Source organism: Canis lupus, chromosome 2 (genome assembly GCF_003254725.2).
Source record: "Canis lupus dingo isolate Sandy chromosome 2, ASM325472v2, whole genome shotgun sequence".
Lineage (NCBI taxonomy): Eukaryota > Metazoa > Chordata > Mammalia > Carnivora > Canidae > Canis > Canis lupus.
In genome coordinates this window covers 58,305,135-58,321,469 of record NC_064244.1, presented here as the reverse complement: position 1 = coordinate 58,321,469, position 16,335 = coordinate 58,305,135, and the positions used below count along the sequence as shown (strand labels likewise).

Below are 16,335 nucleotides of genomic sequence, written 5' to 3'. Positions count from 1 at the left end.
GACTCTTAAAACAGAGGTAGACAGATTAAAAGGGATAAATTCTAAGGATCTTTTTAAACAAATATAAATCACATGATTCCTTGTGTGACAGAATATTAAAATGGGACTCTCTGTTTTGGCTGAAGCTCTGAACACTATAACAATGCCCAGGCGCCCCACACACTTAGGGGGGTGCCTGACCATCTATGTTCCTGCTACCAGATGGGCCCAGGCTGGCCAGGGTCAGCCCAGCACCTGCCTCTAGGTAATAGGAGTTGAGGTGGAAGAGGCTGAGAGATTGGCCCATTTGTAAGATTTCCTATGTGTGGCACTTAACTGTCACCCACAATCACCACCCTTACCCGCCTTCAGCCTAGCAAGTAAGGGGACTTTAAGAGAGCCACATTCCAGACTAATATTCTCTGTAGTTTGGGGGCCCTGGGAACTGGTGGTGACTGGCACACCCAAGGAATCTCAAGACAAAGGTACTATCTGCTGGTGGTAGATAAAAAAAAAAGGCTGTGAGGGGAGCAAGTTCAACGTGTGACAGTAAGGCCCTGCTGTGTGTCCTGAGGGACAGCTGTGGGTCTTCAGCTCAAGAGCAGGAAGGAACCAGCCTGAGGTTGTTGAAACAGACTCTGCCCAAAGGACTGCCTGTAAGGTGATGCAGCCTCCATGAAGGTAGGGGTGGTCATAACATAAAGAGCCAGCCGAAGTTGGGGTTTCTGGTGCTAGATGCAGCGGCGGCGGCAGCGGGGGGGGGGGGGGGGGGGGGGGTTGGTCTATAGGATAACTGTGATGCCCACACACATGCTGGGGTCACTTGGCCTGAGTGAACCCACCCTTCTCCCAAGCCTGACTCTGGAGGAGGTAGACAGAGCAGCTGGTGAGTGGAGGAGGAGATGAAGGAAGGGATCAGACACCCAGCCCCAGGCCTGCAGGCTTCTAAGCCAGCCTGAGCGCAGGCGGGGGCAGGGGGGACACTCTGCATCCAGTACCGGCACAGTTAATGCCATGCTTGAGCTACACTGAGGTCTTTGCTAATAGACTGTGACCCAAGGACTTCTTACTTCTTGACAATGGCTGAAAACGCTAGATAGCACGCTCTTTGTGAAGTAAGTACTTTCCCTTCACTGTGCCAGAAAAAATTCAGAAATCTTCACATCAACTATAAAACCAGAGTTGGTGAATGGGGACAGAAAGTGAACGTGCTCCACCCCCAGGAGCCCCCAACCAGCCCTGCACTCAAACCTAGACTGGGCCAGCTATCCAAGATGCGGGAATGCAAAACTGAATCCCTTCTTCAAAAGCCAGGCACCATTTTACCAATGCTGCCCAATCCAAATATGGATTTGGGTATGAAAAATTTATCTCGGCAATGGATTTGAAAAAGTTTTAGTTTTTACAGTTTCCTATTTGCAGGGAAAAACATGCAAGGCGAAAGCAGCTTCCATGTCACTGAACCATTAGAGCAGTTGCTCCAAGAAGAGCCTGAGAGACACTGGTGGACAAGGCAGCACCAGTGCTGGACCCCAGCCCCATGTGTGGGAAGCCCCACCTCACAAACACAGAAACACAAAGACAGGGTTGTTTGGGGGTTTTGCCAGTATCTTAAGAAAGTTTCTAGAAAGTGTGATAACTGATTAGCAAATGGGAGTTACGGATAAGGGGTATGAACCGGAACCCCCAGGACGGGGACAGGAACCTCTGCCCTGGAAACCAGGACAGAGGAGCTGCTTGTGGAAGGGGTGGATGAGTCACCCAGGTGTGCATCTCCTCAGAGCCGGCTCCCAGCATAACCACACCCCTCCCCACCTCCACACCAGTCTGAGGGTCTCGTTTGCATGAAGTGCATGGAAGCACCTGGAAATGCCAAGTTCTGACAAGTGAAGTGTGGGGAAGACCTTGATGGTTTCAGCTCAAGAGAGCCAAGCTCCAGTCGGTCCCCGTCTGGGTACAGATGTCCAATCACCTTGGGTCCAGCCTGGACCCCACTTCCCTCTGCCCATCCTAGTGCTCAAACTGAAGGTAGCCAAGCTGGCCCAGGGACACCATGACTCCATTCTCCTCCATGGCCCTGGGTGGAAAGGCAGGCCATGTCGTGGGCACATCTTGGCTTGTTAACCCAAAACACTGGGACAATGTGGCCCAGGGCCTTCTCTGACACCCCTGCCCTCCGGAACATCACAGGCAGGACTGGAGACCACTGCAGGCCGCACACAACTGCCCCCGGCCCCAAACCCTCTCCCCTCAGGGGCAGATCTTACCTGCACAGAAGCTTCTCCCTCCTCCTGGTCTCCATTTGGCCTTTCCACGGGACTGTTCAATGCAGGCCTGATACCATCTGAGCGCTGCAAGGGAAACAGCACCACAAACAGTATGGAGCTGCTCAGGGTTTAAGGAACAGAGCTGGGGAAAACGTGGGGTAGAGAGGGAGCTCTGGTCCCCAGCACTGCCTGGGTTTTGACAGTGTGTGGCAGCAAAGAAATGAAGCTGCTACTAAGATCAAAGTGAGGAGAGGGGAGCCTGAGGCCCGAGCCTGGGTTATCACCTGGCTCCAATTGAGGTTCTCCTCAGTAACAGCGACCGCACGACACACACAAATCAACAGCAGGTAATGCTGACTGAGCATTTGCGGAAACCCAACATGTCTGCCTCATTTAGCTTAACACCCTGTGAAGTGGGTACTGTTGCTCTTCTTTTAGCCAGTCTGAGACCTTGGCCAATGCCGTGGAGGCTCTGGAGCCCTGCCCATGTCCCCGAAAGGTCCTGCCAGCTGGCCAGTTTCTGTGCCGCTCCTGAGAACTCACTCTGGCTCCACGAGGTCACTATGCATGCCACCTCCTCAAGCGGCCCTCAGCCAACAGCTGATGGGAAGTGGTATCTAAACACCCCCACTCACCGCCCCTCCAGAGGTCCCCAATGGGATCAAGCTCTTGTCCTCCATGACAGTAAGCTGTTCTCACAAGCCCTTACTGGCCACCTTCCCTCCCCTATCTCCAAGCCCCGCCTGCTGCTGTGTGTCCTGGAACCTTCCCAAACGACCCAATGGCACTTGACCTTGTCCCTAGGGTCTGCTGCTGGATAATCCAAAGTCAACAACCAGGTCAAATGGGGAAGGATAGATAAGCTATGTCCTACATCAGCCCATTTGACTCCAAACTCCAGGCTCTCTTGAAAGAGTCTCAAGTTTTAGGATTTTATAACAGATTTCCATACATCCTCATACATGAAGTTGAATAATTTCTTGTTAAATGACTCCCTGGTCATGTACAGATGATCCCTTGGGCCTGCCAGAAAGCTTCCTTCAAAATGTTAATACTTGGGTCAAACTCACTATGTCATATATCTAAAACTAATATAACATTGTTTGTCAACTACCCTTCCATACTAAAATTTAAAATAAAATGTTACTACTTCTTGTACTCAAAGAGGTTATATAATGGGCCAGGAAATCTGACCTTTTTTAAAACAGGAGTACAAGCATCACATAGCTATTACACACCTAATGGAAAACGGTACCAATGTGAAAAACCAACCAGGGACAGAGGGCATTACCTCCTGAGAGCTGGGGGTCAGCAAACAATAGCCTGCAGGCCAAATTCACCTTCTGCCTATTTTGTAAGTAAATGTTCCCTAGAACACAGGCAGGCACATCCACTCACATATTGTCCACGGCTGCTTCGGCATTACCGTGGCAGAGCTGAGACATTACAACAGAGGCTGCGCGGCTCACAAAGCCTAAAATATTTCTATCTGCCCTTTAGGGAAGGTTGCCGATCCTTGTCCAAGAAGCACCAATGCTAGGACCTCCCGGACTGGCCGGGCAGGCACGTCTGCCTGCCTATCTGTACAGAACAGTGTCGCCAGTACATTTATCTTAATCTAAACCCCTTGGATGGGTCGGTCCTCAGATAAAATTCAGAAAGTTAGCAAATTCATAGAAACCCTTCATCAAATCATGAATGATATTCAATTAAGGAAGTAAGAAGTTAATCTACAGGATTCAATCTTCGTGAAGACAGAATCTATTTTTCACACATCAAACCCCAACTTACCTGTGTGGGAAAAGGTACTTGAATCCGTCCTTCTAAAATGTTGTCTGTTGTTATTTCTACGGAGCGTGTCAGCTGGAGGTCCTGCAGCACGAGATGGTAGGGAACCTGGGGAAACATCTCTTGAATCTGATGAGCCTGTAGGAATACGGGAGGCAACGTTCATTCTCCACATTCCTGCTCAGCGCCATCGTGTATGGCAAGCTCTGGATGGATGCTGAGCCTGACACCAGCCTTGAGAACACAGGCAAGGGGCCCCTCTAGTCTGTGATCCCCATCAAACCTCACTCCTTCTGGAGTTTCTCCAGGATGCCAAACAGGTAACTTGGGATAGCATCAATTTCAAAATAAAAAAGGGCATGGAAATACAGCTGGATCCCAAAACAGGCTCGACTAGAATATTCCAGTTTTAAAAAGTGCTCATTTTAAAGCTCGGTATAACTCAGGTCAAAACAAAACAAAACAAAAAGCATTCTTAAAGAATCGTCAAAAAGAACAAACTTCTGATACAAACCCACATGGACGAATTTCAAATGCATTAGGTTAAGTTAAACAGCCTGGCTCAAAAGGCTATGTACTATAGAATTCCATTTATACAACATTCTAGAATAGGCGAAATTAAAGGGACAGAAGATTGGTGGTAGGTAGCTGCCAGAGACTGGGGCTGGGGAGGAAGTGATTACAAAGGGATATGGTGTCATTTGCGGGAGGGGAGATGGAACTGTTCCAGATCTTAAGTATGGTGATTGCCACACAATTGTATGAGTTTGACAAAATGCACAGAGTTGGATACAATGAAGGGTGAATCTACCATATGTAAATTACACCACAATCAGAAAAAAAAAAAAGATTAAAAAGAACGTAAACACTAGAGCTGTAGGTTTCAAACTGCACTCTAGAAACGTCTAAGAGTCCAGTAGAGCTGTGAGCAGCAGCCGGTGTGTAGGCTCAGCACACCACCGCCCACACTCATATTAAAGAGGCTCAGATTTTTTCATGTATGTATATTCGTTTTACAATGCTTATATTCATGGAAAAGCCCCAGGGGTCAAAAGAAGAAAAGAGCAGGAAAAAGGTGATTGCTTTAGAAGCACAAGGAAGTTGGCTACTGGGGTGCCAGCTCCTCAGGAGCACAGCGTCACAGCTATGGGAGGAGGGGGAAGCATCCGACGTCAGAGCCTTGAGAGCAGAGATCAGGGTGAAACAGGCACAAAGCTTTGTTTAGCGTCTCACTGGGGTCGGAGGGAAAGACAAGCAGAGTCCAGCAGCAGGACCCACGGCCCCCACACGCCTAGGACCCCTCATGGTTTATATGAATGAGAGCCCATTATTTTTTTCTCCAGGGCAAGTATCAAAGTTAAGTGGAACGGAGTCCACAAAAATCTCAACAATCAGATAACACTCTTCTCTACTCCTAAACAGCTTCCCCCTCATTTCCCAAATAAAAACATGCTCAAGATTCATTTGACTAGACCAAAGCTTTCCTCCAGAAAATCCAGTGAATTCAATACTGGATCTTTATAAAAAATGTATGGGTCCAGTACATTTGTTGTGCTAAAAATAGGCTTTTCCAACCCGTCATGGAGCTGGAAGAAGCAGAGCCAGAGCCTGAGAATTCTAAACGCATCCACTTATTCCTAGAGGGTACGTGCCCAAGATTCTGATTTTTTTAGGGAACAGGTGAGGTAATCTACATGCAGAGCTTCCACAGTTGCCAGACCCTGCAGTACACACGCAGAGCCTGCCAGGAGCCGGCGGGTGGCCACATTAGGCTGCCACACTGCAGACCATCTATGCCCATTATAGTCACTCACATACTCTGCTGAGTGGCTGAGCACTTCCTCCAGGAAGCAAGAGCCAGCAGGAACCAGGCCTTCCTTTTTTTTTTAATCAAAGGAAGGAAATTCTGACCCCTGCTATGATTTTTTTTAACCAATTCTAAGTGTACAGTAGTGCGCACCATAGGCATATTACTGTGCAACAAATCTCTAGAAATTTCCCATCTTGCAAAACTGAAACACTGAACAGCACCTCCCCAGGGCCCTCTCCCTGAGCCACTGGCAATCACCATTCTAAGAGTGACTGAGTTAGGCACCTCATTTAAGTGGAATCATGCAGTGTTTGTCTTCTTGCAACTGTCTTATTTCGTTAGTATAATGTCCTCTAGGTTCATCCATGTTATAGCACACGGTAAGATTTCCTTCTTTTCTGAAGACTAGTATTTCACACTTTCAGAATCCATTCACCTCTGATGGACATTCAGGTGGTTCCCACCTCTTGGTTATGATGAGCCAGGCCTTCTATTTATACCACATCTCAGTGACCTGATGGAGCTACCTCCATTCCTCCTGCTAACCAAGGCAAACATCTCTCCCACTCCAGCTCCCGACCCCACCATCCAGCTCAAGAACTTTGCCCTTCAATTTTTACTTTCCTGTTTGTGCTCCACCTCTGAGATCCCTCTCAAAGTGATCACTCCCATTCGCACCCCAAACATGCTTTTGAATCTATCTTTAAAAAAGTCCCAGGCGTACTCCAAAGAAATGAAAGCAGAGTCTCAGAGACATTCATACTCCCATGCCTATCACAGCATTATTCACAAGAGCCAAAAGGCAGAAGCAACCCAGGGGTCCATCAGTGGAGGATGGATAAGCAAAATGTGATCTACCTGGACAATGGAATCTTGGTGAAAAGGAAGGAAATTCTGACCTCTGCTACGACACAGAGGAACCATGGTAAGTGACATAAGCCAGCCAAAATGACAACCCCAGGGGCCTGGGTGTATGGAGGAGAGGGTGGGGGCATGACTTCACTGGATCCTTCTCCACAGCTTCTGAAACTTGTGTATAAATGGCCTGTTTAAAAAAATCTTAAAAACCAAAACTCCCGATACCATAACCCTCTGGAGCTACCACCTCTATCCTTCCGCCCCCTTTACAACACAGTCTGTTTCTCCAGCTCCCACTCATTTCCAATCTACTGCGAGTAGCCAATCCCACAGGCCACAGAAACCACTTGTTCCTCTGCAGCTAACCAACCACCTCCTTTCTGCTGAATCCAACGTGTCCTCCTCCGACCTTACTTTCTAAGAATTCCAAGTCTTCTCCTCCTGGTGAGCTACATCTTCTCCTGGAAAGAGACTGGGTCCCTGCCTCCAGTAGCACCTACAGACCCAGAATTCCCAAGGGTCCGTGTCTCCAGCTAGATCTGCTCAGCGAGGTGCAGATGTTGACGTGGCAAGCCCACTTGGAGGGCTCACGCCCAGTGGGACGGGCTGCCGACACCCAGTCTGCAGTCCTGCTTCTACCCCGTCTTGCCCCCAAATTTGCTGGGTGGCTTCACTGCAACCTACCATGTCAGCTTCCGTTCTCTGCCTCCCTCACCCATCATCCTTCCACCAAAAGCAAAGTGTCGTCCAGTCCTGCCAGCTCATTGCTCAGCAAGTGCTTTCAAGCTGTCCCTTCTTCTCACTTTCACTACCAATGCCCTGGTCCCCCCACCATGGTTCTCACCCGCACTACTGCAGCCTCCTAACTGGGCTCACTGCCTCCATCTCTGCTCCTCCACTATCCAGTCTCCCAGAAGCAAATCATTCTGTTAAATGTTCTGTCCATCCCTTGGGGGAGGAGAAAGGCCTTGAACAACCTTCCAATACTTCTACAATAAAATCTAAACTGGAGGGGCATCTGGGTGGCTCAGTCAGTGTAACGTCTGCCTTCAGCTCAGGTCATGATCTTGGGGTCCCGGGATGGAGCCCCATGTCAGGCTCCACGTCAGCAGAGAGCCTACTTCTCCCTCTCCCTCTGCCCCTCCTCTCTGGTCGTGCGCTCTCTCTCAAATAAATAAATAAAATCTACACTGGACTGTGGCCTACTAATAACTCTGCATGACCTGGCCCTGCAAGCTCAGTTTACATCACAATTTTGGTCCCTGACTTGCTAGGTCCAACCACAGTGACCTCTCTGCTTCCAGCACCTTCTTGCCTCCTGGCCTCTGCACCTACAATTTCCATTGCCTCTGTTTCCCCCAATTGCCTCCTTCTCGGCCTTCATGTCTCAGCTGAAGTATCACCCCCTAAGAGAGAACTCCTTGGATGCCTCCTCTCAAATAGCCCTTACCACTCCCACCACTGCCGCATCGCCAGCCTTATTCCCTTCAGAGCACTCACTGCATCAGCAATGAGCTCACTTATTTGTGCTTATGATCAGTCTCCCAGCCAGAATCCATGCCTCCTGGGAGTAGGGCCCACATTCACCTTGTTTATATAGCAGGTGCTATGCGACTGTTTACACTGCAGAAATGGGTTTTCAGGACAGGTTTGTTCGATAAATATGTTAAGATAAAGGAATGAATGAACAAATGAACCAGCGATGCTCTGAAGTACTAACCAGGCTTACCCAGGTCATCCAGAGGCTATCTAAGCAGGACTAAGGTAGTTATTAGCATTTTAAGACTCCTGCATTTACTATCATAGTGAACACTAATTTGCAATGATAATGACACGAAGCCTCTAACTCTATAGAACAAAAATACACACCAGATGACAAAGCTTTAAAAGAATACAAACACTATTTGAAGAATATCCTTGCGCCAAAAGCACACATGCCTCCATATCTCAAGGTATACAGGTGTACTCCCACAGATGTGTGTGTGCTTCCTTATTTGGGGGAGGAGTGGGGACAGATGTCAGGAAAACACATTGGGTAGGCCTAATACAACTTTTAATAAAAGGCCCATCATGCTCTCTAGTCACAAGCCTCCAAATAATTTTGGCTAAAATCAAGTAGAGTCCCAAGATAGGCCTAGATCCCAAGAGAGTGAACACAGCAGTGCTCAGAAAAGGATAAATCATCTGCCACACAACTAAAGCAAAAAAAAGCTGGCTTCCAGAGCAGTTTCAAATTTTATAACACAGGAATTTAAGCGGTCCCAGGGAATATAGAAAACGCCCCTGAAAATCCCACTCTTCTGCCAGAGTGGAGCATACGTGCTGCACAGCGTCCTCCTCTCTTAGCCATCTTGAAGCAGTTGGTGGTCCTTACCATTGCATTCAGCTGGGAGTTGCTGGCCTGCGTAATGCCTAGAATGTTGGTGGTGTGCATCACTTCTACTGAAAAACTCGGCAACCAACTGGCAATCCGGGACCCTGAAACAAACAAAAACCCAGCACAGATTAGAGATCCCTTTTCCTGTGTTGCCTACCCTACAGTCGGCCACTCTGGGGCACCAGCTGGTTCCACTGAGGGCTTACCGTAGGCCAGGCCTTTTGTACCAAGGCTTTCACATAGATTAGATCACTTAATCATGTCTAGAAACTCACATGGTACCATCTGTTTTTAACCCCATTTTATTCTTCTCAGAAATAGTTCCCTTGCTGTTTTGTTCCCATGGCACTCAGATGTTAGATAACTTGCCAGAGGTCATACAAGTATGGTGGTCAGTATCTGAAGCCAGACAGTAAGGTTCCAGAACACTTCACCACCAGGCTCTCCTGGTGTCTTGTGGCCCTGGATCCACCCATCAGTCCACTCTCAGTCTGGCAGATAAGGAATGTTTGCAAGGTTCTATAGCTGCTGCAACAGAGGCATTTATGCTCCTCTTTCACACTACACAATAATTACTCATGTGGACACATCCCTTTCCCAATTATGTTCAAGAAGTATTTTCTATTTAATCATCTGATTTGAAGACCCTGATTTTCTCATTTGATTCGAAATTCTTTTCAAATAGTCCCATGATACAGGCTTGTGGACTAAAGGTGCCATGAAGTCTGCTGCTTCTCTCATTTCCCTAAAAAAAGGGGATCCTAAGATAAAACACCAGAGGCTCCTGGGTGGCTCAGTAGGTTGGGCATCTGACTTTTGGTTTCAGCTCAGGTCATGATCTTAAGGTCATGAGATGGAGCCCTGTGTCGGCTCTGTGCTCAGCAGGGAGTCTACTTAGGATTCTCTCCCTCACCCTGCCCCCTCCCTCTCAAATAAAAAATAAAATCTTTAAAACAACAACAACAAAATACTACCAAGTATTGGATGTGAAACAACTTATTAGCAAGCCACATATTTAGGGGTTATTTTTCTCTCCTTTGCAAAGAGGCACTGAGGCATGGAATATAAAAACAAGCTAAATGGCTGTCTCAAGGTCTTGCTCAACAAAATGTGCCCATTAAAAAATGAGATACTTATTTCATGTACTTACCAGGGAGAAACAGTTGACTTTTCTAGTTCAAGTTTTTAGTAATAATTCGTAAAGTAACAGATTACACAGCTGGGCCCCATGTGTGAGATCTGCCAGCATATTTCAAAGTCACACCTGATAGAGACCTGAGCTGACAGTCCAAAAAGTGGCTGCCTCTAAGCCCTCCAGCAGCCCCATCCCCTGGTCTCAGAGACTGGGTCCTACTACCCTTGATTCTCCTTGTAGGGGTCTCACCAACATGCCACAACTCCCACCATACTTTACCCTTGGAAACTCAAACTCCAGATTTGAATAGCACATCCCCTAACAAAATTCCAGGGATACCTGTTTTACACTAACAAATAGGAACTCAAAGAATTTAGTCGTATCAAAGTTGATGAGAATCTAAAAGAGCTTATTGCAATGTGAATTAAGGAAAGATAGTCAATTAGCTCCTAACATGAGGTCCATGGCTTTAGAATTTTAAGTGCAGTTTTTTACTACAACCCCTTTCAACACTGGTGAGAGGTAAAACATTCATATTTTATGGACAAGGAAAAGGTTCCAGCTCAGATTCTGCTTCTGGTACTCATTAGAAAGGCTGCTCCATGATACTCCATTATATGCTTATGCACTACACTGATGCAATAAATTATTAGCAACGGTTAACTATTAAACTGATTAAGTGTGCTCCTCAGAGGTATGGTTGAGTCAATATACAGACCTCCTCATCCTCCCTGCCCCCACCCCCATATTCACAGAGAATCCAGCAAATGCCTGGCACAGAATAACTCCCTGGGGCTACCCATACCTACTGAACACTTTCAATTAAGATTAAAATATTTCTATTAAACTGGCCTACACCAATTTATACCTGGCCTACACAGGGCAATTTATAATTAAAACAGCATCCTGTCAGGGGAGAAAGCCCCTCGGGTATGGCTTTAAAACTTGAAACTAACCATCAAAGTGGAAGAAATGATTGTGTTGGTTTAGGCGAGGTCGGCCTTCAGTGGCTGCTACAGGCACCAAATTCTCATCCAAGTTGTCTCCTTGCTGGTCCTCCCGGACCCGGTTATTGTCAGCAATATTAAGAGACATTCTGCATGTTGGGCAGGAGGTGTCTTGTTCTAGCCAGGAACGAAGGCAGGAGCTACCAAAAAGTCCAAAATAAGATATCCTTAGCATATTTTGTGAGAATTCACCAGAAGCACTCTGAATATAGCAAATGTGTTGCAATTTTAGCTTTTATTTGCCAATAGTGAGATTTAAATATTGAGAAACATTTGCTGACATTCCTTTTTCACTGATACACTTCTAATGTGTTCTGCTGTGAATGTTAATTTGTCAACATACGTGGTCACCTAGTGAGCTCCTTCCTGGTCATGACCCTTCTGCAGTAAGACTCCATCACATGACCCACCATCTTCCTTTCCAACTCCATTTGACTACTTCAAAATCCATGTGGCTGAATCACCCAACATCCTGGCCTCTCGTGAATTTGATTCTTTTACTCCAGCAATCTGTTCTCTCACTCTACTTTGGTTACTCATTAACATGGTCATAATGTTGGCTTTCTCTTCAAACTCTTGATGTCAAAGATCTCACTCTAACTGAAGCTCCTCTCTCCTTCCAGCACACCCCTTATTTGTTGAGAGCACTGGTACACGATGATACCACCTTCTCAAGCATCACAACTCCTCATGTCCTCACTCCCATCTTTACATTTCTTACTTACAACTGCTTCCTTATGCCCACCACCTTAGCTTCTCCAACCCTCTACTATTTATACTCTGCTTTCCCAACCAGGCTGGAAGCCTCTTTTGCCCTCTCTCTCAGGAAATGACAATGGCCTAATTATGTCAGACACAGTAACTACTTATGCTGTCCATCAACGGGACGTGAACTAACAAAACCAGGAAGGTTGGATGAAATGATCTCTGAAGTTCCTTCCTATATTATAATAATATATTACCTTTCTTCTAAGATCTCAAGGAGCCTTCCCATCCCATAACATGTTATCTTTCCTTTAAGAGTACAAGGAGGGACTGAATAAAAAAAGAGCTCACTTCCTCTGTGTCATTTTTAGTATCTGAGGACATGGGCACATATAATGTTACAAAGGAGATCCTCACCCCAATGTGATGATCCCCAGAACCTCTGGGCAATGTATCAGTACTTACATGTCAAAATTGTCCCTGGCAGATTATAAGGGAAAGGAGGAAACTGAGTAGGGAAAGATTAGAGAGGAAGACAAACCATGAGAGACTCCTAACTCTGGGAAACAAACAAAGGGTTGCAGAAGGGGAGGTGAGTGGGGGTAAGGGGGTAACTCGGTGACGGGCACTAAGGAGGTCACTTGATAGGATAAGCACTAGGTGTAATATTCTATGTTGGCAAATTGAATTTAAATAAAACAACAACAACAACAAAAACCCAAACTGTCCCCAACACCACGATGGAGCTACTTCTTACTATCTTTGAGCCAGAAGAGTTTATGATAATAATGTGACAAAATAATGAGTGTGTACAGCTAATTCTATCATATTTGAAATATACATCACCTATATATATAAAGTACTTGTTTGTGATCATTCAAATCAGTCAAATAAATGATTATATCTTTTAAAAGTTTGCTTCCCTTCCTCATAAGTAATGATTAATTAATTAAAGTCTGCTTCCCTAACATCCTTAAATCATACCACCAGTAAAATTAGCCTAGTGTGGGACTACAAAAGTATGTTAAGATCCTGGGCACCCTCCAATAATGCTACACTGTGACATACTTTTCATAAGCATCCCTAATTTTATTTCGTAATCTGCAAAAACCTCCCACATATATAATAGCCTGAAAATCCCAAGGTGAGGACAACCAGATACAGGTGCCTTAAAAATAAAATGCTAGAGTTCCCCAGCTAAAGAAACCAAATTTCAGAGAAGACAGGTATTTTTCTCTATGACTATACTAATACTCTACTCAAAGAGTATTTCTCTCTCTTTTAAGTATGATACTTCAATGTAATGAAATATTCATCAGACTCTGTAATCTTACAAAGACATCTATCAAAACAAATTACCTAGCTATACAATCTGCTGGAATTTACACATTTAGTTTTATCACAAATTAAAATGCATTTGCCCTTGATTATTGTAGTATAAGCCCTGACAGTCAGCTTTTCTTTTTGTAGTGCAGGTACTTGTTTTAGGCTTTGATTGTTGAGGTACTCACCTCCAAGAAGACTATCTCAAATAAACACAGTGCCAGCTACATGACTAAGTAGAGAGCCAGCAACACCCCCTCCCCCCAATTTATTTTAGAGTTCTTGGTTGATTTTGGTTAGCTGACCAAGTAAAGTAGGTTATATTTTCTCTTCCTGTGCTTTAAACTCCTATTCTTGTGTTTAAGCATTTTTTTAAAGATTTATTTATTTTAGCTGAGTGAAGTAAGTCAGTCGGAAAAGGACAAACATTATATGTTCTCATTCATTTGGGGAATATAAATAATAGTGAAAGGGAATATAAGGGAAGGGAGAAGAAATGTGTGGGAAATATCAGAAAGGGAGACAGAACGTAAAGACTGCTAACTCTGGGAAACGAACTAGGGGTGGTAGAAGGGGAGGAGGGCGGGGGGGTGGGAGTGAATGGGTGACGGGCACTGGGGGTTATTCTGTATGTTGGTAAATTGAACACCAATAAATAAATTTTAAAAAAAAGATATTACAAAAAAAAAAAAGATTTATTTATTTTAGAGGGAGTGTGTGGGGGGGTGGGGGGGCAGAAGGAGAGGGAGGGAGAGAAGCAGACTCTCTGCTGAGGGTGGAGCCCCTCCCACAATCCTGAGATCACAACCTGAGCCAAAATCAAGAGTTAGACACTTAACTGACTGAGCCACCCAGGTGCCCATCTATTTTTATGTTTTAAATTGACCAATGAAGAGTGAATCCAGGACACCCTGGGTTTCTACCCTCCACCCTAATAAAAGGAGAACCCTAGGCCCATGCTTTCATCCCATCCACAACCTCACTGTGGCTCCAGGTGTGCCATGTGCTTTCCAAGACCTTTGAGTATAAACCCTTTGTCCCCAAAGTTTCCTGATGGTCACTGCTAAGGGTGTCTTGCAGTCATAATAAGAACCACAGGAGCCAGTGCAGCCCTAAAACTGATTATCGATAAGTTGAGACCAGCACAAAACAACTATTATCCCACAATCTTATTCCCATCCTATTAACCAAAGCTACAATGTAAGGCAAACCAAGAGGTCCTATTAATGTTTGCTCACTCGACCCAAGGCAGGTGAGTATTTTAAAAATTAAGCACTTGAGCAATTAGGAAATACTCTGAGACAAATGAAAACAAAATCACAACATAGCAAAATTTATGAGATGTAGCAAAAGCAATGTTCAGAGGCAAATTTTGTAACTACTAATGCATGAAAAGAAAAAAATTTCAGGGACATCTGGGTGGCTCAGTGATTGAGCATCTGCCTTCAGCTCAGGTTGTGATCCCAGGGTCCTGGGATGGAGCCTGGCATCGGGCTCCCCACTGGGGGTCTGCTTCTCCCTCTACCTATGTCTCTGCCTCTCTCTCTCTCCATGTCTCTCATGAATAAATAAATAAAATCTTTAAAAAATAAATTTCAAATCAACAGCCTAGAAAAAGAACAACAAAACCCAAAGCCAGAAGGAAGGAAATAATAAAGATCAGAGCAGGGCAGACCGGGTGGCTCAGTGGTTTAGCACCGCCTTCTGCCCAGGGCCTGATCCTGGAGACCCAGGATGGAGTCCCGCTTGGGCTCCCTGCGTGGAGCCTGCTTCTCCCTCTGCCTGTGTCTCTGCCTCTCTCTCTCTCTCTCTGTGTCTCTCTCTCTGTGTCTCCATGAATGAATAAATAAAATCTAAAAAAAAAAAAAAAAGAGTTGCATGCTCTGGCTTTGATGGGCATGGTACTCATTTACATACATAAATTAAAAAAAAAAGATCAGAGCAGAGGTAACTGGAACAGAGAAGAGAAAAACAACAGAGTAACCAAGTAACCAATGAAACCAAAAGCCAGTTCTTAAAAAAAAAAAGTCGGTTTTTAGCTAGATTAAGAAAAAAATAGATATGAAAACTAAAATCATGGGCAGCCCGGGTGGTTCAGCAGTTTAGGGCTGCCTTCAGTCCAGGGCGTGATCCTGGGGACCCGGAATCGAGTCCCACATTGGGCTTCCTGCATGGAGCCTGCTTCTCCCTCTACCTGGGTCTCTGCCTCTCTCTCTGTGTCTCTCATGAGTAAATAAATAAAAAATCTTAAAAGAAAATTAAAATCAGAAATAAAAGTATGGAAAAAAAAGAAAGACAGTATGAACATCACTACCAACCTTACAGAAATGATAAGGATTACAACAGAATGCTAGAATTAACTGCAATCCAACAAATTAGAGAATATAGCAAAAAGTGGCACATTTCTACCAATACTGAAATTACCTAAATTGACTCAAGAAGAAAGAAGTTTTATATAAGAGACTGACTCAGTCAAAAAATCTCCCAGAAAGGAAAAGCCCAGAACCAGTGAACTCCACCCAAATATGTCAAGAAAAATGAACACCAATCCAACTCAAGCTCTTCCAAAACACAGGAGAGAAAACTTCCTAACACATACTCTAGGCCAGCATTACCCTGATACCAATTCCAGACACAGAGGCCACAAGAAAAGATAACTGCTGGCCAGTATCTCTAATGAATAGAGATGCAAAAATCCCCAACAAAATACCAGTGAACCAAATCCAACAGCACATTAAAAAGATGACATACACTGCGAACAAAAGGGATTTACTTAACCTAGAACTGCAAGTGTGGTTGAACATAAGAAAATGAATCAATGTAACACATCACATTAGAACAAAGGGGGAAAAAACATATGATAATCCCAATAGAGGCAGAAAAATCATTTTACAAAATTGAACACTCTTGTGATAAAAATACTCAGCAAACTAGGAATAGAAGGGAATGTCCTAAAAGGACATTCATGAAAAACCCATCAGTAATATCATACTCAATTGTAAAAGACTGAAAGCTTTTCCTCTAAGCTCAGGAACAAAACAAAGATGCTTGTGTTCACTGCTGCTACACAGTATTATACAGCAAGA

The 16,335-nt window shown here is 45.0% G+C and overlaps 1 protein-coding gene across 2 annotated transcripts in view; it reads right to left on the bottom strand.

The window, feature by feature from the left end:
* Nucleotides 1-16,335, bottom strand: part of AMFR (autocrine motility factor receptor) — a 44,360-nt gene that overhangs the window by 2,839 nt on the left and 25,186 nt on the right. For both annotated transcript variants that reach the window (XM_025447550.3, XM_025447551.3), the window contains 4 exons: nucleotides 11,171-11,361; nucleotides 9,077-9,180; nucleotides 4,038-4,172; nucleotides 2,247-2,330 (listed from right to left, as the gene is read on the bottom strand). In XM_025447550.3, the coding sequence (XP_025303335.3) occupies nucleotides 2,247-2,330; nucleotides 4,038-4,172; nucleotides 9,077-9,180; nucleotides 11,171-11,361 (514 nt within the window). The remainder of the gene's footprint in view (nucleotides 1-2,246; nucleotides 2,331-4,037; nucleotides 4,173-9,076; nucleotides 9,181-11,170; nucleotides 11,362-16,335) is intronic.